Source organism: Carcharhinus amblyrhynchos, chromosome 2 (genome assembly GCF_965287045.1).
Source record: "Carcharhinus amblyrhynchos chromosome 2, sCarAmb.v2.hapA, whole genome shotgun sequence".
NCBI lineage: Eukaryota > Metazoa > Chordata > Chondrichthyes > Carcharhiniformes > Carcharhinidae > Carcharhinus > Carcharhinus amblyrhynchos.
This window is the reverse complement of record NC_137325.1, coordinates 53,728,628-53,753,755: the sequence shown is the minus strand read 5'-3', so window position 1 is coordinate 53,753,755 and position 25,128 is coordinate 53,728,628. Positions and strand designations below refer to the sequence as shown.

Below are 25,128 nucleotides of genomic sequence, written 5' to 3'. Positions count from 1 at the left end.
TCTCAAGAGAAAGAGAGAAAAGTTGGAGTCAGCACTTTAAGAAAAGTTGGAGGACTGATCATTGACAATAAAGTACTTCACTACAGATAGAACATTGAGCGGCTTACTTGAAAAGTTGCAAACGAGTGAATTTTTGTCCCTATCTTCCCTCCTACGCTGGCTGACTTCCCCTTTCAAGCAGTTGCATCGCAATAAAGCGATAGGAGCAAGTGTTTTCACTTTAGTGCTCTGTTTACAGCCTTAGTGCATGAAGTCATAAATCTTACGTAGCCATAAACGACAGAAGCATTGGTATGCATTAGTGGTGACTATAGCTCGTATACTCCTTCAGTTCTCGCCCCCTCTGCCTCGGTTTTGCTTCTGAAGTGTAACTTTTCGCTCCTGTGTCTGAAACACTTTCATTTCAGCATCGTTAACGCCTTCAACTTTCTGAATACAGGGGGAAAACACATTGGCTCTGCTTTAGAACCAATTGAACCTGTTTGAAACCGGCTGTATTTTCACCCTTGTGTCATATTTCATCTGCACTATTCTCATGCTGTACTTCAAACAAAGGCCTTTCTTTGCAACAAGGTGTTAAGAAAAGTTAATGCAGCACTCTTAACGCGGAAGTTTAAAGACATATGTGATTATTGATATTGTTTCTCAATATAATTATTAACACGTGAGTTGGTTGAAATGGGCGAGTTCGATTCAGGTTATGATTGTAAAGATTTAATGATTGCCAAAGCAGGGCGCTTGTCTCCTCCGTGTTGGTTAATTTGCATAATTTTCACTTGTGACGCTCTGTTTCGGGGGAGTTTACCCAGCCTCTCTGTTCAGTACTCTCAGACAGCAATCTTAAAATCCGCGCTTTTAGCATTCAATATTCATAAGAAACATACCCCATTTCTTTGGTATTAGATAAGAGCAGCCAGGAAAGCTGATAGTGGTCTTATCTCCCTGACCAGGGCGCGCTACCACAATCACAGGGCTGTCCATCCAAAAGCTAGAGCCTTCTCGCCAGTTCTTTGCCGCTCTACCATTTTCCTTTCCCCATTTGCCGTTGTCGCCAACGAGTGACTTTCAGCGTGTAAGAGTAACTGCTTGCCTTCATTCTACTTAATTTGGAAGTTTTGAAACTCCTGCTTATCGATTTCCCCGGTGAATCTGAAAATATTGTGCCGTGGTCTGCGTCTATCGTCAGAGGCTAAGGTAAGCTGGACACAAATAGGCTATCACTCGTGAATGGCGGAGTTTATGTCCCAGTGATTTATGACCATATGACTTAAATCTCGGTTCAAGAAGAGTTCACATGCTATAGCTTCCTTTCACATCGTGACTGATACCCGTAGGCTTCGAATTCAAGTCTTTTATTTCTATTTTCAGTTTCTCCCGCAACGTTCATATTCTCCCCTACATTTTCCAAGTTTTGCGGATTTATTACTGCCTGCACTGTCGCCTGAGGCACATTATAGACATGAGTCCAGAAATATTCACCATTGATCTTGGTGGAATCTGTGTTACCATGCTGCATTTTAAATCTTTTATTCTACTTTGTTTCTCCTTGTTGGTATTATAGAGAATGGGGAAACCTGTTTGGAGGAGGGGCGGGGGGCAATGTTATTTATAAACACTCATTTCCGTTTGGGCTTAGCTGTATAAGTAGTTTTAAAAAAGGGTTTAGATTAATGTCTAATGTGGTGGAGTGTTTGTTTGCCATGATCCGCATTTCACTCTACTAGAGGAAGATTTTATTTTAATGTGTGGTCTGATAGGCAGCGAAAAATATGCTTATGTGAGAGTAGAAAAGCTTATGTGTATTTAATACAAGTTGCCATTCACAGTCACAAATCATTTCTGTATTGAAACATAGAAAGAGAATGAGAAAGAATAGTACTCCAGGGTGATATTTTTTAAAGAAAAGGTTAGACAATGATGAAGTTGGTTTACAAAATACTGAGATGCAATCGCTTAGAATCAGATGCAAAGCGTTTACACAGGTGAGTTACCTTGTGGTTACTCCTGAAAGAAAAATGGCGGACAGCACACAAGTCTGACAACCAAAGGGAAATTTTGAAGTGTAAACTCCGATTAGTGGGGATTTCCAATCATTGTTTTTCATAGTAGAAAGAGTAAAGCACCACTTCTTCCCAATAGATTATACCTGCATGTTTGAGGACAAGTTTTGATAATATAGCAAGAATATCTCGAAACAAAGTAAATTATTGACAACTCCTTAACAGTAAAACCCAATAATTCAATAACATGTATGCTATTGTTCCCTGTGGTGGTAACCAGCTTGTTAGACCTACCCAGAGGCCTGTGGTTTAAAGCACTGGGCAGTCTGTGATCCACCACTTACTATTTAATAGTTTCAAATTTACAAAATGCTTCGGGAACATTAAGTGCCGCGAATAACAATGGCACAGGCGATTCAATCTTAGTACCGTACATCACAATCATTTTTCAAAAGCATTTTTATTGCATTCAGTTTCGCAAACAGACAAAAGTATTATTCAAAATCTGTACTTTGCAGGCTATATCCTCCCTCACTGATCACAAAAGTGCCACTTTCGCTTATAGCTCTAAAACAATTGCAGTAGCTAGGCCATATTCAATGGGATGTTGCGAAAAAATGTATTACATAGGTATAGGAATGTAAAAGGTTCGAAGAAGACATTTGGCTGGCCCTCAAAAATGTACAACGCGCATGGAAATCTTTGTTTTTAAATAGTCAGGTTTAAAATGTGCAGGGGAGCCCTGCTTACCAGGAGCTGAGATTATGTTCCTGGCAGCACCACAAAATGGATGGGTTCGCTTTACTGGTGCATTTTCCTTTGTATCAGTGTGACTGCAGTGAAGAGAGGCCTTGCAAACAATGGCTTGCTCGCTTAGGCCATATTTCTTACTCTAAATAAAGAAAAATCTCTTTATGACAACCAACCTATAGATACCTTAACCCATTGAAAGTACACACCCGTGACAAAATATCCGGATTTTTTTTGTGCATTGATCAAAGATCTGCAGGCCTAAGGTGAGCTTTGTGTACATGCGATGCCATCTCGATTTTATGTTGCCCTTTTAATTGATTTTTATTCCACGGAAGGAGCAGATTAAAACAACTCTTAAATGAGGTATAAAGATAGCACTTTTTTAAAAATGATGATAATTAACTGAACCCTTTAATAGGATAGTGCTACGTTTGCTGCCTGTTTCTCATGATGCAGACGCTTTTTGTGGGCTGGGCTCTCAACTCTTCCCCGGCCCAGTGACCCCCATACATCAAATTAAGAGCAGTTTCAGAGACAGAGCCTATTATCGTTTGGTTGGAAGAAAAGTTCACACCGTGGTCATGCAGAAGAACGCCAGTTTTTCAGGTTCCTGGTTCTTTCCGATCCATCATGCTTTTAGCAGGTAGAATTCAAACAGTAAAAGGAACCCTTGGAAATTTCCGCCAGACCAAATGGTGACCTGTTAAAAGTGGAACCAACAAAAAAAACATGCACACTCACAAGACATTTCTGCCCACCAGTGTGGCTAAATCTGGGGAGCCAAAACAAATACTAGTTTAAATGTAATGATATCAGCCACAGTGCGCCTAATGTAGTGCTCGTTCCACATCCCCGGTTAGAGAAAGGCAAAATCTGTATTTTAAACTGAGATCCTTTTCTGGGAAAGCGAGTCTATTGCAGTACCAGCGGTGTCTATTACAAGAAAGGAATGTACAAATACAAGCTAACACCACTACCCAGACAGTGGGGAAAACGGCAAATATTTTAAAATTACACCTAAACAGGAGCGTTTACACCCGGCGCCCAGACTAACTTGCTAATTATCGGAATTAAAACAAACTCATTCATAATTTTGATCTTAAATGTATCTTTGTGTTTCTTTGCAGAAAGTTTTAACTGCTAAAGTTGATTTCTTTTGGTCTCGCTTCTTAAAAAATACTCATCGCAGTATTAACACCATTTAAATTTAATCTCATTCGATCTGTAACGAATCACATTTTTAGCCCTGAGTCCAGTTTACACAGATATACAAAGCGTAAAGCCATCACGTCCCGTAAGCATTGGCTTGAAAAAAGATGTCTTTATCTGCACATAAAGTGGCTCTTCTTTTCAACTACCTAGGAAGAAGGTTGCTCCTAAGTTTAACCTACCGAAATCCATCTTTCACATGAACCCATATGTAGCATTGTATTTCCCCGATGAGACAAAATAAAAAGCTGGAATCTGCAGCTACCGATTGTTCGCCGCGCAACCATAGTGAACATTTACCGCTGAGAATCAGTTTTAAACCGTTGTTATACTCAGGTTGCCCAGGGCTAAGCTGTGTGACCAAATATTGCTGCACACTTTTTATGGCTTTTCATGTCAGTTGCTATTGAGAGTAAGATGGATTTGTACCATTTCGCCATTATGGTTTTGTTTCTTGTAACCCCAGGTCTACCCGAAGAGGCCATTGGAAGAAGAGAGTCACGTGACACAGGGTGCCAATGTTATTCTATAAGGGTGTCAAGACCCTGTCAGTTTGCGAAATAAATATTGGGAAACAACGAGATGCAAAAGGCGACATACTACGACAGCTCTGCAATTTTCGGTGGTTACACATACCAAGGAGCAAATGGTTTTAACTACAATGCCAGTCAGCAGCAATACCCGCCTTCGTCCCACGTGGAAAACGACTATCATCGGCCCGCCTGCTCTCTGCAGTCACCGGCCAGCAATGTTCCCCATCACAAACCCAACGATATTAATGAGAGTTGCATGCGAACCAGTGCCAGCCAACCGAGCCACCACCCAGTTATTACAGAGCAACAGCAACAGAAGCAGCCACCACCTCCTCCTCCTCCACCACCACCACCATCTGTCTCACCACCCCAAAATACCAGCAGCAACTCGACCCAGTCCAGTACAAACAAAAATCCTACACTTACCTCACAAACCACCATTAGTAAACAAATATTCCCCTGGATGAAAGAGTCGCGCCAAAACGCCAAGCAAAAAACCAGCAGTTCCAGTTCAGGTATAAAGTGCCCTGTTTTACCTTTTGGTTATCAATCGACATGTTTGTACAGCGGGTAGTGTTGGGAATGGAACTCATGGAACTCTGTACAGCCCTCATCTCCATAATATCTAAACAACAACAGTGTCAATAGTTTTGGAACCTGGGCCTAAAAATCATGTATGGGTTATTACTAAACCGTGATCAGGCAATTCGTTCAGCAAAAAAAGAAGCAAGAATACTTACTAAATGTAATTTGGGCAATTGAGAGCATGTATTATCGGGAAACAGTTGGGAAAATGCATTTCAGCTTTTCTATTCCTTTCCCATTCCTCCTCTTTCCCATTTCACCCCTCCCCCTCTCTCTGCCTTGCCTCTCCTCTCGCTCTTTCCCTTCGCCATCACTCTTCCACACTTAACACGCAGACACAATTCCTCTAGAATTCACGTTTGCATTAATTATACCAGTTATATATTCATGATATTATTGTGTAACTATATATGGATTTAAGGAGAAGTTGTTCATATAACATCAATAATTAAATATTCAGTAATGTGCATATATTCTACATATGGATAATTAAATATTTATTAAAAGGTCCAAGTTTGGGACTGAACTTTATCACATTTTAAGTTTTAATGACGATGCATATATGATTGGACTTGCAATGTCTATTGCTCATCTCCAATTACAGAAACATGTACACACGCTATTCTGATTGATGTAAACAAATTACTAACTAGTGATAACCAAACTTACAGACAAATGGATTGCCTGTACCAGTCTGAATGATTCGATGATACTTAGTTATCAGATCTGCATCTGCAGACTACAATTGCCAAGTAGGCAAGCACAGTTGTGTTGACATAGAACACGTGCGTCAGTAGTTACCTTCAATTTTATATAAAATAAAAAAATGTAGATCTTAAGTGGAAATGGATACGTGACTCCAGATCGTGAAGCAAAAATAAAATACTGCGGGTGCTAAAATTCTGAAATGAAATCGAGAATGCTGGAAATACCCAGCAGGTCTGGCAGTATCTATGGAGAGCGAACCCCAGCTAATCTTTCAGATCGGTGGCCAGAATCAGGAAAAATTAGAAACGACTAGGGTTTAAGCAAATTCTCTTTCCCATATTTCACCTTGCACTTGCTTAAAAATGTTTACATTCCTCACTTCTTTCAGTTCAAATGGAAGGTTATTGACCTGAAAGGTTAATTCTGTTTTCCTCTCCACAGATGCTTGTTGAGTGTTTCCAACATTTTCCGAGTTTATTTCAGACTTACGATTTGATTCATCCTGACTTGTATTTACCATGCAATAAATACCTCTAATCAAATGCGTTGTTAGCTATCACTCCATCGTTTTAAAATGATTTTTCTAATCGTGCTTGGTACAATTGCGACACAAATAAGTGCAGTCCTTGGAATGTGGGATTGTGAAGTGTCAGGTAACACGAAGTCGGTTTCATTTCTAAATAATACAAAGGGTTATAATCAGATATGTGTAGTTAGGTAATTCAATGTTATTGCCCTGCATCGTCTTATTTAAAATACTGGATCAAATTAAAGCAGTGCTTTGGCAGTACTGGCTCAAAACATAACACCTTGATTGGAATTAATGATGGTTTATGCATGATTACATCATTATTACTAAAAATAATAGTTTGGAGAATGAGTAAAAATGTTGTGGGATTTCTGAAGGTGGTGAATGGGCCATTAAGATGTTAATAATGGGGTTACATGTTGATGTAATTTATTGGGAATATATTAGAATATGTCATAGAGTTTATGTGATGTAAATATATCATGATTTCTATAATGCCCCATGACCGGATGTGATCATTGTTCTTTTCTTTCCAGTTGAAAGTTCTGCTGGTGAAAAAAGTCCTCCGGGCCCAGCCTCCAAGAGGGCACGCACAGCATACACCAGTGCTCAGCTGGTGGAACTGGAGAAGGAATTTCACTTTAACCGCTATCTTTGCAGGCCCCGGAGGGTCGAAATGGCCAACCTCTTAAACCTCACTGAAAGACAGATTAAAATCTGGTTCCAGAATCGTAGAATGAAATACAAAAAGGATCAGAAAGCGAAAGGCATGCTAACTTCCTCTGGCGGACAGTCGCCCTGCAGAAGCCCCATTCCACCATCAGCTACAGGAGGATATGTAAACTCGATGCATTCCTTGACAACCAGTGCTCCATATGACCCCCACTCGCCCACGTCCTTCAGCAAACCTCATCAAAACGCCTATGCTATCCCTACGTCTTACCCCGGGCCCCTCAACAGTTGCCCACCTCCACAGAAGAGGTATGCTGGGACGGCAGCTGTGACGCCGGAGTATGACACGCACCCTCTTCAAGGAAATGGAGGCTACGGGACTCCTCATTTACAGGGTAGCCCAGTCTATGTTGGAGGAAACTTTGTGGAATCCATGCCGAGCTCTGGGCCTTCCCTTTTCAGCCTAACCCACCTCGGTCATCCTCCCTCTGGAAACATGGACTACAACAGCGCAGGGCCAATGACAAGCAACCATCACCATGGACCTTGCGACCCACATCCCACATACACAGACCTTTCTTCGCACCATCCGTCTCAGGGAAGAATTCAGGAAGCACCTAAACTGACCCATCTGTAATGGGCCAGTTAGCTCCTGGTGGACTATCACTTTCTCATGCTTTTACGTCATGTTATCTATGATTACACTCCCTCTGTCCCCTCCTCCCTTGCCTTTTTGATTTATTACCAACCCTTATAGTTTACATGTAATGTACCTATTGACAACCAATCATTGCTTGCATTGCTCTGTCTCTGGTTAGTGATTGTTCTTTTCATGGACTCCAGCCTTAACATTCAATAGTAGAAGTGAAGTACTAAGGCTTACAGAACTTTGCATATATAATCTTCTACTCTATGGAACAGGGTATATGAACAAATTTTCTAAACAAAAATACTTAAACGTGAATTTGTTCGTGCTTTATTTTTCCTTGCGAGGAACAGTAAAATGGTTTATATTGCACTTCTTTACATTGAATGGTTAAACAAGATTAAAGCGCTTGTACAGGGTCCCCCTGGGCAAATAAGAGTTCTTGTCCATCTTTCAGTATGTGTGTATGCTGGTGAACATTCAAAATTTATTTATTTCCTCTTGCAAAGGAGAATATTCTAAGTGTTTTAAATATTATTTATCCCCATCGTTGCATATTTATAAAGAGAACTGTACATTGACTATTTACTTGGTTCTGTTCAGCCTTGTGTTATAAGTCATGGTAAATATATGTTTTTTTTTAATTCCTGTAAAATACACAGAAAAGTAGTTTTCTGTTAGTAATGTATTCATGAAAAACGCAATTTGGTCAATTGTGGGAATAACGCCAAGAAAGAGACTTAGTCTGTAACTGTAGTATTCTTAAAATGGAACACAAAATTGCCACAGTTTTGTTTTAGATATGCATTCCATGCTGCAAATGAGATATCCGTTGGACAGCTAGTTCAGACGAATAAATTTTTTTTGTCAGCAATACTGTGTTGCTTGTAATGTTAATTTCGATTAATCACATATATAGTGTTTCTTCCAAATTATTTGCAAAAATGTAACACGCTCAATAATGCACAGTAAAGCACTCAGCCCAGTAGTCAGATTTCCTTTGTGCTGTGTGGCTACAACCAAGTGCTTCAACCCCCACACTGTAACATCATCCATTATCATGTGGCTTGCATCTGTCTCCAATGCTGCATTTGTTGAGGCCGAGAAGAAAAGGACTCAGATTCTCCCCCACGCAAGAAATGAAAGGATTTACAAGAAGGCATTACTAGCTTCAGTTTTTAATGATTAATAATGCTTTGTTTGATCAAGATGCATATAAATCACACACAAAAGATACAGATATTGCATTGGATAAATAATATTACTCCAGTCAAGAAACATTACTCTTTGCCGCCGTTTCCCGGTCCGTTTTCCAAAAAAGGTGTACATGCTGGGAGAGAGAGAAGAGAAAGCGTGAGGACTTAGAAGTGCTTGATGTTATTAGTCTTAAGTTAATATTAGATTAATAAATGCAACCGGAAAATATTTCTAAAATTCTAGCTATTGAACATACAAATTCCAGTTATACCAGAAATTCTTTAAAAAAATGATAATTGCGGCTAAATTTTCTAAAACATAAGTCTGTTCGGATCCCGGTGTGTTTTTCTAAATACTTACTGCTTAACTTTTAAGCACAAATAAGGTAGGAAATAACCTTATTTTTAAATTATCAGTATGTCCCTTATTTATTTTAAATGTCACAGTCACTTCATATAAAATAAACACCCCGCCCTCTCCGAACATTTGTTATCTCAAATTATCAGTTTTGTTCGGAGTATAAGATGCAATATAAAAAAAATCACCATTTCAGCATTTGTAAACATTCCTTTTAATTCAAATCCTTTTTCAACATGAAGTTACTGTGCTTCCCGCAGCAACGAATAAAACTCAAAAGTGAACTTATTGTGATGGTGTATCATTTTATTCGTAAGATCGCTGCTTAGTTATTATCTGGATTATTGATTTCAGAAATAATATTTTGCGACTAGTTGGCATGGGCTGTAATTAAAGTATCAGTTAAAAATCAAACATATACAGTCGGAGAATCCATTTCTGCATTGCGAGTGGTATGCACAGGCTTCTTAAATTGTGCAACAACAGGAAGAAGAAAACTTACACTTAATGCTCAATTTAAAAAAAATTAAATTAAATTCCATGTGGCAGAGCCTGAGAGCCGAGGAAGGAGACGCCATGTTGCCGGCATACTCGCTGTCAAAGCTTCCCAAAGGACACACTGTCTAATTTATCTTCCTATCCAAAATACATAGGAGACTTTCTTTATGCAGCTAGCAATGTTTTCAAAGTGATACAATTAAAGTGCATATTGACGAACTGAATGATGCTACCTAAGCAGAACCTGAGCTACATTACACTAATCAACTACTATAAAGCACAAGTTTCACAAATGCAGATTGAACGAAATTATTTTGTGAAAGAAAGCCAACTTTCTTTCTCTACAGTGCACGCAAACGAATCGCCTTTAACGAGAGAACGCTTTAAAAAGTCTGGTTTCGCAGCATTTCGAAAGGTTCCCCAATGAAATATTCCAAAGTTATTTGACAAGTTTACCACATTTCCAAAGATTAACTTGCAACGAAAAATCTCTCAGAAATGCCTTATTTACTCAATATTTATTGCTTTCCATAACTGGTATATCGAAATAACATTTCCAATTTCGAATCAGCTTTAAATCTTTGTCTTCAAAAACAACATAAATCCACGGAATTTCTCTCAGAACACAAAAACGGTTTACTCACAAAATTGTAGGAACCTAATTACGCTTTCTGATGCATATTTTACACCCCAGAACATGTTCTCTTCAAGCCGTACAGGTTGCAGAATTGAAACGTTCTCAGCCGGATGGTGTCTTTTTCCTAAATATTCCAAGCAGCAAAAGAATAAAATCAACATCGTTTAAGCTTAAAATGCATTAATTCCTATTTCATTCCGTTTTGTGATGTCAACAAATTGAATCCAATGCTGTTTGCCTTCGCCCACATGCCCATGCAACAGAAAAGCTGCGAAAATCTGCAGAACGCCAAACACCTACACACATTTCACATACAAAAGCTCCATTTAATTTCAAAAGGTCGTCCCACTTGAAGCTTAGCGTGAAAGCCTACAGTTCAAACCTAACAGAGGGAAAGCTAGTAAATGATTAGACCTTCGTATAATATTTTCTATGAACTTACCCTGGGTTCTAACTCAGTAGAGTTGAAGATGCTATGGTGAAAATAAAATATTTTTGGTAACTATTACAAGTACCAAGCAGAATTCTCAAACTCTTGCTGCTGGCATTCGACATTGCAGAGAGAAGCTTTAAATGTGTTCTTGGGGGCCAGAAGCTGTCAGATCTATTGCCGAACAAGATTGATAGGACACATACTTCCTTACAGCTTTGTTTGCGGTATAAGCAAAAGGGAGGCCTGGAAAACCACTACTATTTCCACCTAACCCAGATCAACACAATCCCAGCACTATACAATTCCTTGATGCTGAAGGATTTCTTCCTAAGTGCGAATATATTTAGTAAATACTGCGGAGCCATAACGAATCTAAGTGCATCGTAAGTTTGTTTTAACCAATACCCCTCCTGTCTCACCTCCTCCACCATTTAGAAAGAAGTACTTTTTTTCTCAAAATGAATTCGAACATCACGTTTTTAAAAGCAAACGCACAGCTCGTTTCTTCAAACAAGCCACGCAAATCTTCGTTTTGTTAAAACTATTTCGTTTTCTATTGACTGTATAGGCAATGTGTATCTATTTACATGTTTATGTGTGTTTGTGCGTGCGTGTACATGTGTGTTTTAAACACAGTAATCTATTATCGCCCGCAGTTAATCTTTAGATGTTGCAAATTTTACAAAACACAAGAGAATACAATACCTTCAGCCATACGCCTTTTTACGTTTTTCGTTGGTTATAAACAGACGGCTATAAAAATAATATAATGCAGTATCCAGAATCACCGCCATATTCGACCTCCTGCTTGAATTATTGCCTTCATACAGCACAATAATCAGAGAATATCCGGTACTGTACAAATATAATAATAGGGGGACCGAACTCCCAACGAAAACATGAAGCAAATGGCTGCAGCTTCGTCTGTGTAACTTCTTATGTGGCTGGGTTCTGGGGTCCAGTGTCAAAACTTTGAAGATTAATGGATTACTTTGTTAATGACTCTAGGCGTCAGATTTAGGTGCAAGATGATTTGTGAGGTGCAAGTCGTCTTCGTGACAGTCGGTAACACACAGAGAAAGAGGAGCCAGCAAGTGTGCAGGAGACAAGAGAGGGAGAGAGAAAGAAAGAGGCAAAGGCCGAATGAACTGATTTCCAGGAGCTTCAAAATAAAAAAAAATCTTTTTCACATTTATTATGGGAAGATGGATCAAAAAGTGGAAATCAAAACACTGCTGGCCTTGAATGAGGCGTTTCTCTCCGACTTTTTGGATCAATCACATAGACAGTGCCTTCTTTTGATTAAACCCCAAATTGTCATTGGGCAGACGCAATCATGTGACAGCGAATTCGGTCCAATTTCAACCTTGTCTCCATGAATTCAATAGTTTAATAGTAGCACGGTCCCCATACGGCTGTAATCAGTGAATTAGAAAAAAAAACCAGCTGCGATATTTATTTTTTTTTACCGGCCAAAAAATAACTAACACCTAACTTTCTCCCCTACGTTCTGTGGAGACGGCAATGAATTACGAATTTGAACGAGAAATTGGTTTTATCAATAGTCAGCCGTCGCTTGCTGAGTGCCTGACATCTTTTCCCCCTGTCGGTGATACATTTCAAAGTTCATCAATCAAGAACTCGACGCTTTCACACTCGACAGTGATTCCTCCTCCTTTTGAGCAAACCATCCCCAGCCTGAATCCCAGCAGTCATCCTCGCCAAAGCCGCCCAAAACAGAGCCCAAATGGCACAAGCCCTTTACCAGCCGCGACTCTACCTCCGGAGTACCCCTGGATGAAAGAGAAAAAAAACTCCAAGAAGAATCACCTGCCTGCTTCTTCTGGACCCGCGGCATCCTGTCTTTCCCAGAAAGGTCAGCTCAAAGACGTTTCGCTTCTAAATTATTGTCTTAACTTAGTCTCCCGCTTCTTTGCATGAATTGTTTAGTCAGTTTTATTTTGGGGGGCTAGTTAATAATTAAGAGATTTCAGCACTTTTGCCAACTTATTTAATGGAGGATGATTTATTTGCCGGGCTAGTCAGAAAATGACCTTCTGTGTTCTCCCCATCCTAGAGTTTTGATATTTGACAGTAATGAAGAGTGATAGATGAGTGCACTTTCATGGTAATGCAGCTGATGCAGAGCTCACCAAATGTGGAAAGGCTGCTGTAAACTTTACTGCAAGCCTGGGCTTTGGTGCACGTGTATGCCACAATATCTTTAATATTTTAGCAAGTGGCAGACGCCAGAGCCGCAGACATTGAAACAATAGGTTTACTGCATTCAGGCGGCCATTTTGTTGCAGTGGATGGTCTATATTTTATAAAATTTTGGTTCAAGTGACTGCAAACTCTTTTATTGTTGCTTCTCACTTCTATTCATTTGTAGAAACTCACGAAATTCCGGATAATACAGGTGGGGGATCGCGGAGGTTAAGGACAGCTTATACAAACACTCAGCTTTTGGAGCTGGAGAAAGAATTTCACTTCAACAAGTATCTGTGTCGACCCAGACGGGTGGAGATTGCAGCTTTGCTTGATTTGACTGAAAGACAAGTGAAAGTATGGTTTCAAAACAGACGAATGAAGCACAAAAGACAGACTCAGTGCAAAGAAAACCAAAACGGCGATGGCAAACTCAAGAATTTGGAGGATAGTGGGCAGCCAGAGGATGATGAAGAGAAGTCACTCTTTGAGCAAGGCATCAATAATGTTACAGGCGCTCTCTTGGACAGAGAAGGCTATAGTTATCAAGCCAATGCACTGACTCAACAGCAGGCGCAGAATTTACACAATGGAGAATCCCAAAGTTTCCCAGTTTCGCCTTTGCCCAGCAATGAGAAAAATCTAAAACATTTTCATCAGCAGTCACCCACTGTTCAAAACTGCCTGTCAACAATGGCCCAGAACTGTGCAGCTGGCTTGAACAATAACAGTCCAGAGGCCCTTGATGTCCCTTCTTTACAGGATTTTAACGTATTTTCCACAGAATCCTGCCTGCAGCTTTCAGATGGAGTATCGCCCAGTTTGCCAGGATCCCTCGACAGCCCTGTGGATCTTTCTGCTGATAGTTTTGACTTTTTTACGGATACTTTAACCACAATCGATTTGCAGCATTTGAACTACTAACTGAAAAGTCGGTGTGAGCAGAATATGCCTTCATTTAAATTCGTTTTCTTTCCTTCAGTTCATTTCAAAATGGTCAGTATTTTTTGTTTTAATTTGATTAACTTGAATGTGTTCGAGGGCCATCTATATTGCAAAAGTTAGTTATTGTCTTTGGACTAATGCCTCGTGTTTCATGACCCCTCATCCAGCGAATGTGGGCCCTTCATGAAAATGATTGCATAGAAATCATCCGATCGCTACTTTTACTTTTGTATTACTTTAAGGTACATTGTCATGAATAATTTGATAGAGCAAAATATTATACGCTACAGGTAGGCATCCTGAAGCATTTTCTCTCTCAGGACTATTTTCACTTAATAAATACCTTTCATTTTTTGACATAAATGCATTAATAAAATTGAGCATCCTGGTCAGTCTCGTTCTTTACCTTCTTTCATAACAGTATTTATTGAAGATGACGAAGAAGAATAAAACAATCCGGGATCTTTATTGTATGACTGCACAGCAACAACAATAAAACTGGGCTTTCCAACTTTGACCAAAACTGCTTGTGACAGAGAGCCGGGAAATGTATTAATATCGACTTTATTAAATTAAATTGCACAAAATATATGGCGCTACATTTTAATGTTAACAATTCCATAGAACAAACTGAACGATGGCAAAAAAAAGCTATACATAGGAATGAATAATATTCCGTCGAAAAATCTTCTTAAGTTCACACCCCATGGATGAATCTGCCAACTCTCAGAAAATCTAGGAAAGAAGGGGAAAAGTTTAGGAGTGTTCGCGTCCATTTGTGTTCGTTATCAAACAAACCTCTATCTACTGATGCCAGTATCTAATCTTTAACACCGATTCTTCTATTGCTCAACTCTCCTGCCAGTCATCATCAGCAGTGTAGATTTCCATACATTTTACTGCACCAAGCATCATTAAAACCGGCCCTAAATAAAATCAACTGGTCCTCAGGAACTTTGGCATTGTCAAGTAGTTTATTATTTTACTAACAAATTGTGCGGTAGATATTTTCTATCGAAAGCCGATTTGATTCAAGTAAACCCAACAACTTTTTTTAAAAAGCAGAAAGTAAGTTCTGAGGGAGCGCCGGGAGCAGCGCTTTTAAAAATCCATTCAGAACAAATGTTTAATGTGTTGCAATCTTTTTTGAAATAAAAAATCTTCAAAAAAAATTATCTCAAATCTGGGCCCACATTCTGTAAAAGGCAAGGCATATTATGTTTATTTTTGCATTTGCATTTGTGTAAATGAAATAGCAGCTGTAGGAATGCACCCTTATTGTGCACCAGGGCTTCAGGACGCGGTTCCTTTTTTGTTGTTTTAATCCTCCTGTAACATGCTCTCTGTCCCCTCCCCGAAGTACTTGTTGTATCTCCATTCGACAGAAACTTTCAATATTAGCCGCGGTGCACTGTGTTTGTGTTGCCTTTCGAAAGCACGTTGGGCTTTTGCGTAAGCAGTGACAGGAACGGCTCTGGAGGTAATTCTTCCCAAACTCATAAATCAAAGCCCTTTTATGAATGAGAATGTCATCAAATGGATCAATCGCAGCAGTACATAACAAAAAAAAACATCTTACGTATTTGCCTGGATTGGGGAACCCCTGTCAGTTTCTAACTTGTAGGCGTTGGGTCGTAATTCATTTTCACTGTTACTTATAAAGAGCAGGGCGCTTTCTACTGCTTGCTGCTGGCACTCACTCCACATCTAGACTCACGGTGCAAGGATTTACAACGATGTGACTGCTGGCCTGGAGTTGCAATTGTTTCATCATTAAGCAGGGAAATAATGAAAAGGACTTTTATTGCACACTGTGTTACTGGTTTTGTGCGAAGGCCAGTATCGCTTTCTTTATCAGGCTGCTACTGTATTCTGTGTGTGGAGAAGGCGATATTTCCTTATTAAAAACAAACGGCACGGGCAGATAGTGACACATTGTCGATAACTTGTCGCTATTAAACAAGCCTTTACACGACATAATGGGTTGCTTACTAGAGAGGTGTCCTTAGCCCCAAAGCACAATGAGAGAAGCGGGCCCGGTGCCTCAGAGATACAAGCTTTGAGGCCGCACTCGATGACTCATGGCGATTGCCCTCAAATGCTGAAAGGCAGCCCTTGGTTTACGGGGTACGAGGGTGGGGTGGGGGCGGGGGGTACGGACATCTCACGGAATATTCGGGTCAGCCGCATCAATTAAAAAAAACCTTGCTTCGGCGGGAGGAAGGGGGAGAAGTATTTTTGCAGGCTGATAACTGAAAACTATGAAAGGCATTTTGTTATTGTTGAAAGCCATTGAATGCACATTTCTTCAGCAGCCAGTTTCCGCTCCCGAGCCAGTGAAGAAAGATGGCGGAACTGATTGTTACAGTAAAGCTGCTCATTTGTTCTAACTCACCAGCATATGGGAACAGGGGCGACAACAGGAAAGGATCATTTCTAATTGCCGCCTAATATATGTCGAAGAACCAATCTCCATGGCATATCGCTAAAAATGCCGTTGTGAATAGAAAGGAGAGATTTTTAAAAAATATAATGCTCAAAAATCTTTCCTTTTTTATTTATTAGTGAATTGCAATTCATTTCTATGCTCGTTTTGTCTGTTTAAGGGCAATCACTTGGAATTAAAACTGGAGCTTTCCCGAACTTAAATCCATTGCTCAAAGAGTGTAATTTTTATATTTTAACACTTATCGGTGTGGAACATACATTGGAAAATATTTGTGACATGCTCTTTGCGGCAAATTGTTTTTTTTTGCGAATTTCACGATTACTACAGTAAGCGAGCAGTTGCTTTCATTGTAAATTGTCAAATCTCACAAAGGCTGAAGGTACACCGAAATAAACCCAGTGTTCCACGCGTGGCCGCCATTCTACAATGCTTTCTCTTACAGTAGGGATAGAATCCACAGTTTGTCATAATTAACTAATCCGAGTAAATTACTGTATCCAACCCTGATCCACGTCACTCTGTAATGTGCAAAAGATTGATCTGAAATCACCACCAACCCTGAACTGCTCTAAGAGGACTCTACAGGAAGCTGACAGATGGGCGGCAGCGTTTTCCAATCGACCACGTTTGGTTACATTATGTCTCAGCCAAGGGGAGTTATTATTCATATCTGTGTGGAAAAAACCCCTCTGATTCCCGCTGCAAGCAGAATAAATAGGCAGGCAGCCAATATAATATAGAAGACTCTTTGGCTGCCTGTAGCCCTATAGTGAGGGGATGCTCCCGCCAGCCTGTGTTCGATTGAAGGGGCTGCTCATTTCCATGCCAATAGCGAGGAAGCTGAGGACAGGCAAAGGCCAGGCCTTGATAGGCTGTTGCATGCTTCCTTGTGACATTATTGCACAGTGAAGGCATGGCGCCTCCTTTTACAAGCGTACACCATATCACATACTGCTTAAATACAAATCTTCACATCAGAAACCTCTTCGCCTAATCAATCATCTCGCCCTTTTGTTCTGAGGGTCGCCTTGAGAGCGATGTTGCACTGGTTGGGGTATAATCAGTTCAGGACATGCACAGGGTATCTTCTGCCTTAAGAAAATCTGAGCTATGCTACAGTTACCTGTCTTTAAAGAAAGTGCACAAAGTGGTCTGACACACAACAATTCCCTATTGCATAGCTTTATCCCCGACAAATAAGTATTACCCAGCTCTGCTGGCGGGGGAGAGGGTGGGGGGAGGAACATGCAGCTCACACACAATACTACCGCAGACATTACACAGGAACATGCATTCCCTTTTCACGGTGGAGTAATGCCATACCTATAACTCTTCTCTAATGTTCCGGCTGTTAGGTATTTAATCCAGCGGCTGTTCTTACCTGACAGAGCGGCTGCTGTGCAGGAGGAGACGGGATAAATTCTCCCCCATTGTGGACGCGCGGTTCGCGGTAACTCTCCTGGCATTTGCAGATCCGAAAGGAAGAGTACGTGCACCTTGAATACATTCCTGCGGCATTCTGCCGGGCATGCTTTGAAGTGTAATGCATTTGTGGGCGAATAATGCGCGTAACCTTGATGGAAGAGCGTTTGTAATTTAAATGCCACTAAAACACTCATCGATCACCAGCAAAAGCATGCAAACTTCGCAGGGAAGGCGGCGATTGGACGGATCGGATCACGTGGCGACACTTCACTGTATATTGATATCATTTTGTTTCATCCCCATTGAGGAAGTGGGCAAGTTGGCACGGTCCATCCAGGTTGGTGGACTGTCACTTTATATGCTGGTTACTCCAGTGACAAATGGACAATGCAAGGATGAACTCCTTTCTAGACTATTCCATCATTAACGGAGAAACTGGGACCTGCTCCTCCAGAAGTTACCATGTAGATCCAGGAATTACAACTTATCAGTCTTGTGCCGTTAACAATAATAACTGCAGCGCTGATGACCGCTATCTCGTGAGCAGAAGCGTCCAAATAGGCGCTCCTCCTCCTTCTCATCACCATCACCAGACTAGCTACACACATCACAACAACCTGGGCATCTCCTACAGTGCCCACCCCAACTGTGGGGCAGGATACCCAGCCCAGAGCTTTAACACAGGCTACAGTCATTACTCACTGAATCAAGAGACGGATGGCAACGGAGGATACCCTCAGTGTGCTCCTGCTGTCTACCCTGGAAACATTGCCTCAGCTATCAGCCCTCATAACCACGGCTATGGCGGGATGGTGGGGCCAGGCCAATATTCCCATCACCCTTACGGACAGGAACAGCAGAGTTTAGCCCTGGCTGCGGGTTGTCACCCTCTGTCACCCGTCCATGGTAGTCACCAGGAAGCCTGCTGCTCCCCGTCTGCAGAGACCCCTCCCCCAGCACAAACATTTGACTGGATGAAAGTGAAGAGGAATCCTCCAAAAACAGGTAAATTCTCTATTCCAGGTACATTCTTTCCTACAGGTAACGCTTAAGGTCGAAAACCGATACTAATGAGAGAGCCGAGGAAAGCGATTATAAAGCGTGTCAGACTCGGGCTTCGCAAAAATCTTAATCTGTTGCATGTTGTTCAAACTGATTTGATGGCCGCACCTTTCGCCTACATTGTCCTGTTCTTTGATCTATCCTTTTCCTCCCTGTCTTATCAGCATTATGTGAAGCATAATTTAAACATCAGCTAGCTGATGACATGTAACAGTTGTAGAGTAATCCTTTCAGGCTTTCCTGACAAGACATTTCTAAACTACTGAAAGGGTAATGATTGATTATCAATGTAGTAAAACTAGTCCAGCAGTTGTCGTATTCTATCTTTTAAATCCTCTTGACTTACCTGCTTTGTGATTTTTTTTTGTGCCCCCCGATTTAGGAAAGGCTGGAGAGTTTGGTTTTGCCGGTCAGCCAAATACGGTGAGAACCAATTTCACCACCAAACAACTCACGGAGCTTGAGAAGGAGTTCCACTTCAACAAGTATTTAACCCGGGCCAGGCGGGTGGAAATCTCTGCGGCTCTTCAGCTCAACGAAACGCAAGTCAAAATCTGGTTCCAGAATCGGCGGATGAAGCAGAAGAAGCGAGAAAAGGAAGGCCTGACCTCAGTTTCCCCGGCCACACCTGGGAGCGAAGCAGCCACAGAAGATACCTCAGACAAATCAAACTCTACCTCATCCACACCTTCTCCATCCTCATCTACCTCAGAAACTATTACTACTTCAGGATGAGACACTCCGAAAGCAGTCCCAAAGTGGAAAGCTAGCCCGTTGAAGTTGGAAGGGAAAGATGTAATGCGATAGAAAATCCTAGGAAACAAACCAAAAAGAAACTTATTTTGTCTGGAAAAGAACAACATCTGGCAATCTCTAGGCGAACCAGAGATGCACTATCATCGAAGTGTTTACACTAAGAACCAACTACTGTATAATATTATTGTCCTGTTTTAATTTAATGTGTTGCATATATATTGTAAGCTGCGCTGGTTGTATATATTTTGTCAAGAGTTTTATCTTTTTATGAGTATTTTCTAAAAGCAAAATAATACTGAAAGCCAGGGTCAAGCGACCATTATATGATATAGATGCAGAGTTTTTATAAGTAAAATGTGATTAATGAATCAAAGTGCAAGTGAGAAATTTCTTGTACTTTCAGTAAGGTGAGCTGAGTAGATAGGGGAGCTCTCCTTATGCTGCGGAAGGTTGTATGTACAGAAATGACCGTACACTTCATTGCACTGGGCTATGTTAAATTTGAACGATATATGTGTCCCCCTCCTAACAGTACGTGGATTGTCTTAAGACCAGCAGTGGCACCTTGTTAAAATACCTCAAAATGGTCACGTTTACTCCGATATCTGTTGGACTTGATGTCATGAGCTACTTGTTAATGTAATTTATAGCCAAACGGTTGTTTTCCTTGTGGTTTGTTGATGAATTTTTTGCATGATGCAATGCTGTCAGTGTGTACCTACCCATTACTGAGTTTTATCAGTTTTACTGTGTGACTAGATGTATTATACAATCAGCACGTGATTTGAATCAGTTCTGAGATTTTCTGTGGCTGAAATTCAGAACAGAATTTACGGGTCCAAATAATAAATTCTATTAAAATGCTGCGCTTCTCTATGATAAGCAACCGTATGGCCCTTTCTCTTCCGCGTCTATTAGCTGGCATACTCACTAACTGTCTCCCAAACTTCATCCCCCTTCAGAGTCAGGGCGCCTTTTCCATCATACGCAATTCATTTATTTCAAAATTTTAATAGATAAGTTAGGAAGACAGAGCGAATATCATCAGGTTTCAGTGAGGTTAATGCTGGCTGCTTCAAGCAAGTTGAACTTAAAGTCAAATGGGACAACTTTTCTGCTTATGGCAAAGGCCTGCGGGTTTTTAAAGAAGCCTTTAAAGCAATGTTAAATGTTACATCTAAACACTGACCTTTTCACCTTGAATGGCTCATTTACATACATGTAAACACAGCGCCCTCCCAATGACAGTCATTGTCATCAGCTAGCTTTGCTTGAGATTTTACAACAAATCATTTACTAATTTCACATAAATATGCTCGATCAAGCGAAGTGTGAAAAAAAGATCAAATCAACATTCTAAACTAATCTCCTAATATCGCTTTGAGTGAGCAAAACGCTGACACCGCGTGACCAGAATGTCACTGACATTTGCTTCAGAATCAACATGATTAGATGCAGTTTGGTGTCAATAGCAAAAGTCGATGGTGTTTTAGGGCACGGCGGCCATATCAAGGGAGACGTCTGCTATAGAGCTGTCTGCCTCTGGAAGATGGTAGCCGATGCAAAAGAACTTCAAAGAAGCCTCCAACTTCTGCCTTATTTGATACTCAGCGTTTCCAGTATCACTTTCTATTGACCAAAGGAAACCGCTTGGGCAGAGTCAAAACTCAGAAACAAGGAAGCAATATCTTTCCTACACACACATCTAATTCTTTCCGAACTGTTGGAGTGGATGTTTAGTTTGCCATCCACTCTCTTAATTGCAACATGTTAAAGACACTTTTAAAGTTTAAAAGACATGAAAAGAAGTGGTAAGGCAACTTCAGACAAAAGGCAAAAATAAAGACTAACATTTATATGGCGCCTCTCACTACCTTCGGAGGCCCGATTGAAGTAGTTTTGAAGTGTGAAGTAGCCAGAAAATGAAATGAATCTAAACAGCCTCGATATACAAGTTTCGAAGTCAAACATTTCAGATGTTCTGCAATATTTCATTTCTAAAAGTTCAATTGGAGTTATGAGGGGCTTCCATTCAAACTCTTACAATGTGTTTGGCTCAGATATCATTAAATTTCAAGGTCTCCGCTATTACCTAGGGTATAATGCCTCGCCATCTGTTGCTCGTGTTTAGGTGTAAAATTCAATCGCCCTAAAATGCATTTGCTTTCTCACTCGGCGCATCACAATCCTCGTTACTATAAACATTCAGTACTACCTGATGGAAAAAGAGGGAAACAGTTTCTTCCTTGCCTTTTCGGACCCCATCAATTCATGTACCGCTCAGTTCATATATATCTTGGAAGGTGAAAGTTTTTTTTAAAAGAAGCTACGATAGGTGCATGGTAGCCTTGAGATCACTTATGATTTACTGATAACACGTCAGATTGCAGCAGATCTTAACTGCGCTTTCAAAGCTTTCAAGTTGAGGTGGAATTTATATTCAGAAAGAATCATGGTGACAATCGAAACTTGCCGTAATATCCTGTGGAAAACTGATTCAATCATCTAATATCTTACACCGAATGTTGAATGAGTTCGATTTTGTTTGGATTTTTTTCTGATTTCCCCTGTACGAGCGCGTTGTCATTCTATTAACCCTTGGAAACACACTTTACATCACATCACATATATATAGACTTGATCTACCATGAATGCGGTTACCTTCGTCGAAGCTTTTTCAAAATAATAAATCAGCGGTTTAGCTGGAATATCTCATCCTAAAATGAGGTGATCGCTCGCAATGTTCATTCCATTCATAGATGCACCCTATTGGATTTACCTTTTCCAATGTAGAGTCTCTGCATTTTCCTCCAGGGCAATCAGATTAACGCTGATCAATATTTACTCAGTGTGAAAGGCTGACTGAAAACTCCACAGCTAAGAAACTGTTCCACTCTGCCTGGCCAGCCTTGCTTAATTTCCAGTTCACCCAAAGTTCAAGCCGAAATTAATTCAGCGTTGGGGTCATTTTCAAATGAATCCTCCCCGTTTCTGCTCGAGGTGAGGGAGGCCAGTTGCAAACTCCAGACATTTTCCTTACACCAGCCATCGTGAAAGCAAACGACGCATAATTACAAAAAAACCTCTCAGAATCCACACCAAAATGTAGGGTATTAAGCAAATTGTTATCCTTGTTTGAGGTCAAAGTTCATTCTATCACTGAATAAATGAATATTTAATTATACTTTATTGCCCCATTCTAATGACAGGTCACGTTCTGAGTAATCTTCTCTATAAACATTGACGTCCTAATCGATACAGGGTTTAGTTTTATGACAAAACGGAGACAGAAATGGTCAGCCACTATTGCAGCATTGAAGAGACTTTTGTCAGTTGATATTGTTTTAATATAACGATTTACTTCGTTGAAAGGTAGCAAATTGCAATACAATCCTGAGTTAATTAGTATTCATAAAGGTTTCAACGACAGCCTACAATCAAACTCGAGTAGATTGCCAAAAAAAAGTTATCAGAAACGTTTACATACCATACTGGGACCAATTTCCCCAGACTTCACGTTTGCGAATGTTTAGTGTCCGTCTAATTTTCGCGGTTACTAACATTCTGAAATATTTGTCGGGATTTTCCGTACTTGCAACATGTCAGCGATGAGAGTTAGCATGAAGTAAATGCATTACTTTGTAAGTTTATGTAAAGGGTCGAACAATATTCAAAACCGGTAATAAACCAGCTCGATGAGCGACGCTTTCTGAAAATCAGCTCATATTGAGTCGATCTGATTTAAAATATATATTACAGTGAACCAGTTATACATAGAAATATACATAGAAAATAGAAGTACGAGTAGGCCATTCGGCCCTTCGAGCTCGCTCCGTCATTCATTATGACTATGTCTAATAATCAAATTCAATACCCTGATCCCACCTTCCCTCCGTGTCCCTTGATCCCTTTAGCCCCAATGTTTCTTGAACGCAATACAATTATGCTGCAAATACCAGTGAGCGACCTCTACCTAAAATAATCAGCTTTTTAACTCGCAATCATTACCACCGGACAAATATATTAGCTGAGGTAGTTTGACAGGATGAAGAAAAGTTTGAAATGAATTGCACACATAAGACGACGAGGATAATATTAAGGAAATGTCTTTTGGATGGGGGAGGAGTACATTTCAATTAATAATAAGACAAGTAGTTGTGGGCAAAATATTTACGTCTCATCAGGAAACGTGCAGGATAGATTGAAATTGAACAGAGGGAATACTATCAAGATCTGGATTATCAAAGCAGAGTTTAAAAAGTACAGAATATATACAAATCAGTTTTTCTCTTTTCAATAATTCCAAGTTCACAAATTAATTCAAGTTTACGTTTAAACAGTTTCAAGCACACACTTGATTCCAAAAGCGAGGTCTCACATGTTCCTGGGATCAGGAGACTGATAAAGTCTTATACGCTTAGGAAGAGATTGTAACTCTCTTCGTGGATTATGAGGAATTAGATAAAAGGAATTCGGGAATTTTTGTGGGCCTCGTTTGAAACTGTTTCAATATTTATCAATGTAGGTCGACATTGTTTGATTGAGTCAGGGAATCGCTGCTGTTGCCCAGAACCTTTTCTTAAAAAAAAGTAATGCGCGCTTCTTGTTTTCATACATTCACTTTAATAACAACAGGCATGAACTATTCAGCAAGTACAGTATTAATCTACACCATAAGACAGCAATTTGTTTCGAAATAATTAACTGCGTCTATTCACAGGACTATCCAAGTTTTGACCTTTTGATAGTTTTGCCCATAAGGTTAAACAAACGTACTTCGGGTTTGTAAGGGCCGATTCATCATTTTAAGAGGCCACGCCATGAAGTTAGCAATGCAATAGCTGCTCTCGAGTGATAGCTACTATTTTACACTGGGGAAACAATAGTCCAGATCAACATTGCATTCAAAATAATCAAGGAATCAAGTATGGAGATACAGAATTTTCTAAAAAGCCTAAGTGCATTTACAAATCAACATCTATTCATATTTTGTCTCTCCTGTCGATGCATATACTTTGCTAATCAAAAGTAGGAGTGTTCAAACAAGCTCTACAACCACTTGTACGCAGCGCCTTGCCGAATATTCATATTGACGAAGATGGCATTTTTGAAGTGCGTTCGGAACTTCCTTCATTTACTGATAAAAGATGTAAAATTTATTCCATCATTTCTGTAATATTCGTGAATATGGTCACATTTGCTTATAGATATTTACGTACAACCACAATATCGGTCTGTCACTTGTCCTGTAACATTAATGCACAGTTTTCAAATCCAATAATATTGATCGTTAATTTAAACATAATTTTCACAGTTAATACCAGGAAGTATGGAGAGGGGAAATCGATATCAGCCAGAATAGCAAATCATATGCACAGTATTCAGCGATACTTCACATAACCGCACGGTTCACAGCAGAGCCCTGCCGTATAAAATCACATCCTCAAAAGCGTTCTCCGCAAAATGAAGACACAACGCTTAGAAGGAAAACAGAATTAGAAATAATTTAAGATTATGTTTCGTTCC

General features: G+C 40.2%; 3 protein-coding genes and 1 long non-coding RNA gene across 11 annotated transcripts in view; 3 read left to right on the top strand and 1 right to left on the bottom strand.

Annotated features, from left to right (window-relative positions):
• Positions 1 to 8,503, top strand: part of LOC145354396 (homeobox protein Hox-A3) — a 43,401-nt gene extending 34,898 nt beyond the window's left edge. For 6 of the 7 annotated variants that reach the window (XM_080205690.1, XM_080205697.1, XM_080205663.1 and 3 more), the window contains 2 exons: positions 4,429 to 5,010; positions 6,854 to 8,503. In XM_080205690.1, coding sequence (XP_080061816.1) covers positions 4,545 to 5,010; positions 6,854 to 7,626 — 1,239 coding nt within the window. In that variant the 5' untranslated portion in view covers positions 4,429 to 4,544 and the 3' untranslated portion in view covers positions 7,627 to 8,503. Of the gene's footprint in view, positions 1 to 838; positions 1,195 to 4,428; positions 5,011 to 6,853 lie in introns of those variants that run through there. The other variant, XM_080205672.1, reaches the window with a different exon arrangement.
• A 369-nt stretch (positions 8,504 to 8,872) lies between these two features.
• Positions 8,873 to 17,939, bottom strand: LOC145360755 (uncharacterized). Of its 2 annotated transcripts, XR_013889768.1 has the most exons (3): positions 17,741 to 17,939; positions 10,332 to 10,448; positions 8,873 to 8,965 (listed from the first exon to the last, which is right to left on the bottom strand). It is a non-coding gene; the product is annotated as an uncharacterized LOC145360755 (long non-coding RNA). The 2 variants fall into 2 exon arrangements; XR_013889769.1 differs by lacking the exons at positions 8,873 to 8,965; positions 10,332 to 10,448 and adding an exon at positions 14,457 to 14,645.
• Positions 11,468 to 14,224, top strand: LOC145360750 (homeobox protein Hox-A2). The gene is made up of 2 exons (XM_080216148.1): positions 11,468 to 12,633; positions 13,150 to 14,224. The coding sequence occupies exons 1-2, from the start codon at positions 12,282 to 12,284 to the stop codon at positions 13,887 to 13,889; spliced, it is 1,092 nt and encodes a 363-aa protein (XP_080072274.1). The 5' UTR covers positions 11,468 to 12,281; the 3' UTR covers positions 13,890 to 14,224.
• Positions 17,940 to 18,164: 225 nt separating the features above from the next.
• hoxa1a (homeobox A1a) lies at positions 18,165 to 19,581 on the top strand. The gene is made up of 2 exons (XM_080216134.1): positions 18,165 to 18,789; positions 19,229 to 19,581. The coding sequence occupies exons 1-2, from the start codon at positions 18,165 to 18,167 to the stop codon at positions 19,579 to 19,581; spliced, it is 978 nt and encodes a 325-aa protein (XP_080072260.1).
• The last annotated feature ends 5,547 nt before the right edge of the window (positions 19,582 to 25,128 follow it).

What these genes read in the sequence shown, in the direction of transcription:
- hoxa1a (XM_080216134.1), top strand. Translation starts at nt 18,165, where the DNA reads ATGGACAATGCAAGGATGAACTCCTTTCTAGACTATTCCATCATTAAC. An exon ending in GAGGAATCCTCCAAAAACAG is followed by an intron (nt 18,790 to 19,228) that starts GTAAATTCTCTA and finishes CCCCCGATTTAG; the next exon opens with GAAAGGCTGGAGAGTTTGGT.
- LOC145360750 (XM_080216148.1), top strand. Translation starts at nt 12,282, where the DNA reads ATGAATTACGAATTTGAACGAGAAATTGGTTTTATCAATAGTCAGCCG. An exon ending in ATCCTGTCTTTCCCAGAAAG is followed by an intron (nt 12,634 to 13,149) that starts GTCAGCTCAAAG and finishes ATTCATTTGTAG; the next exon opens with AAACTCACGAAATTCCGGAT.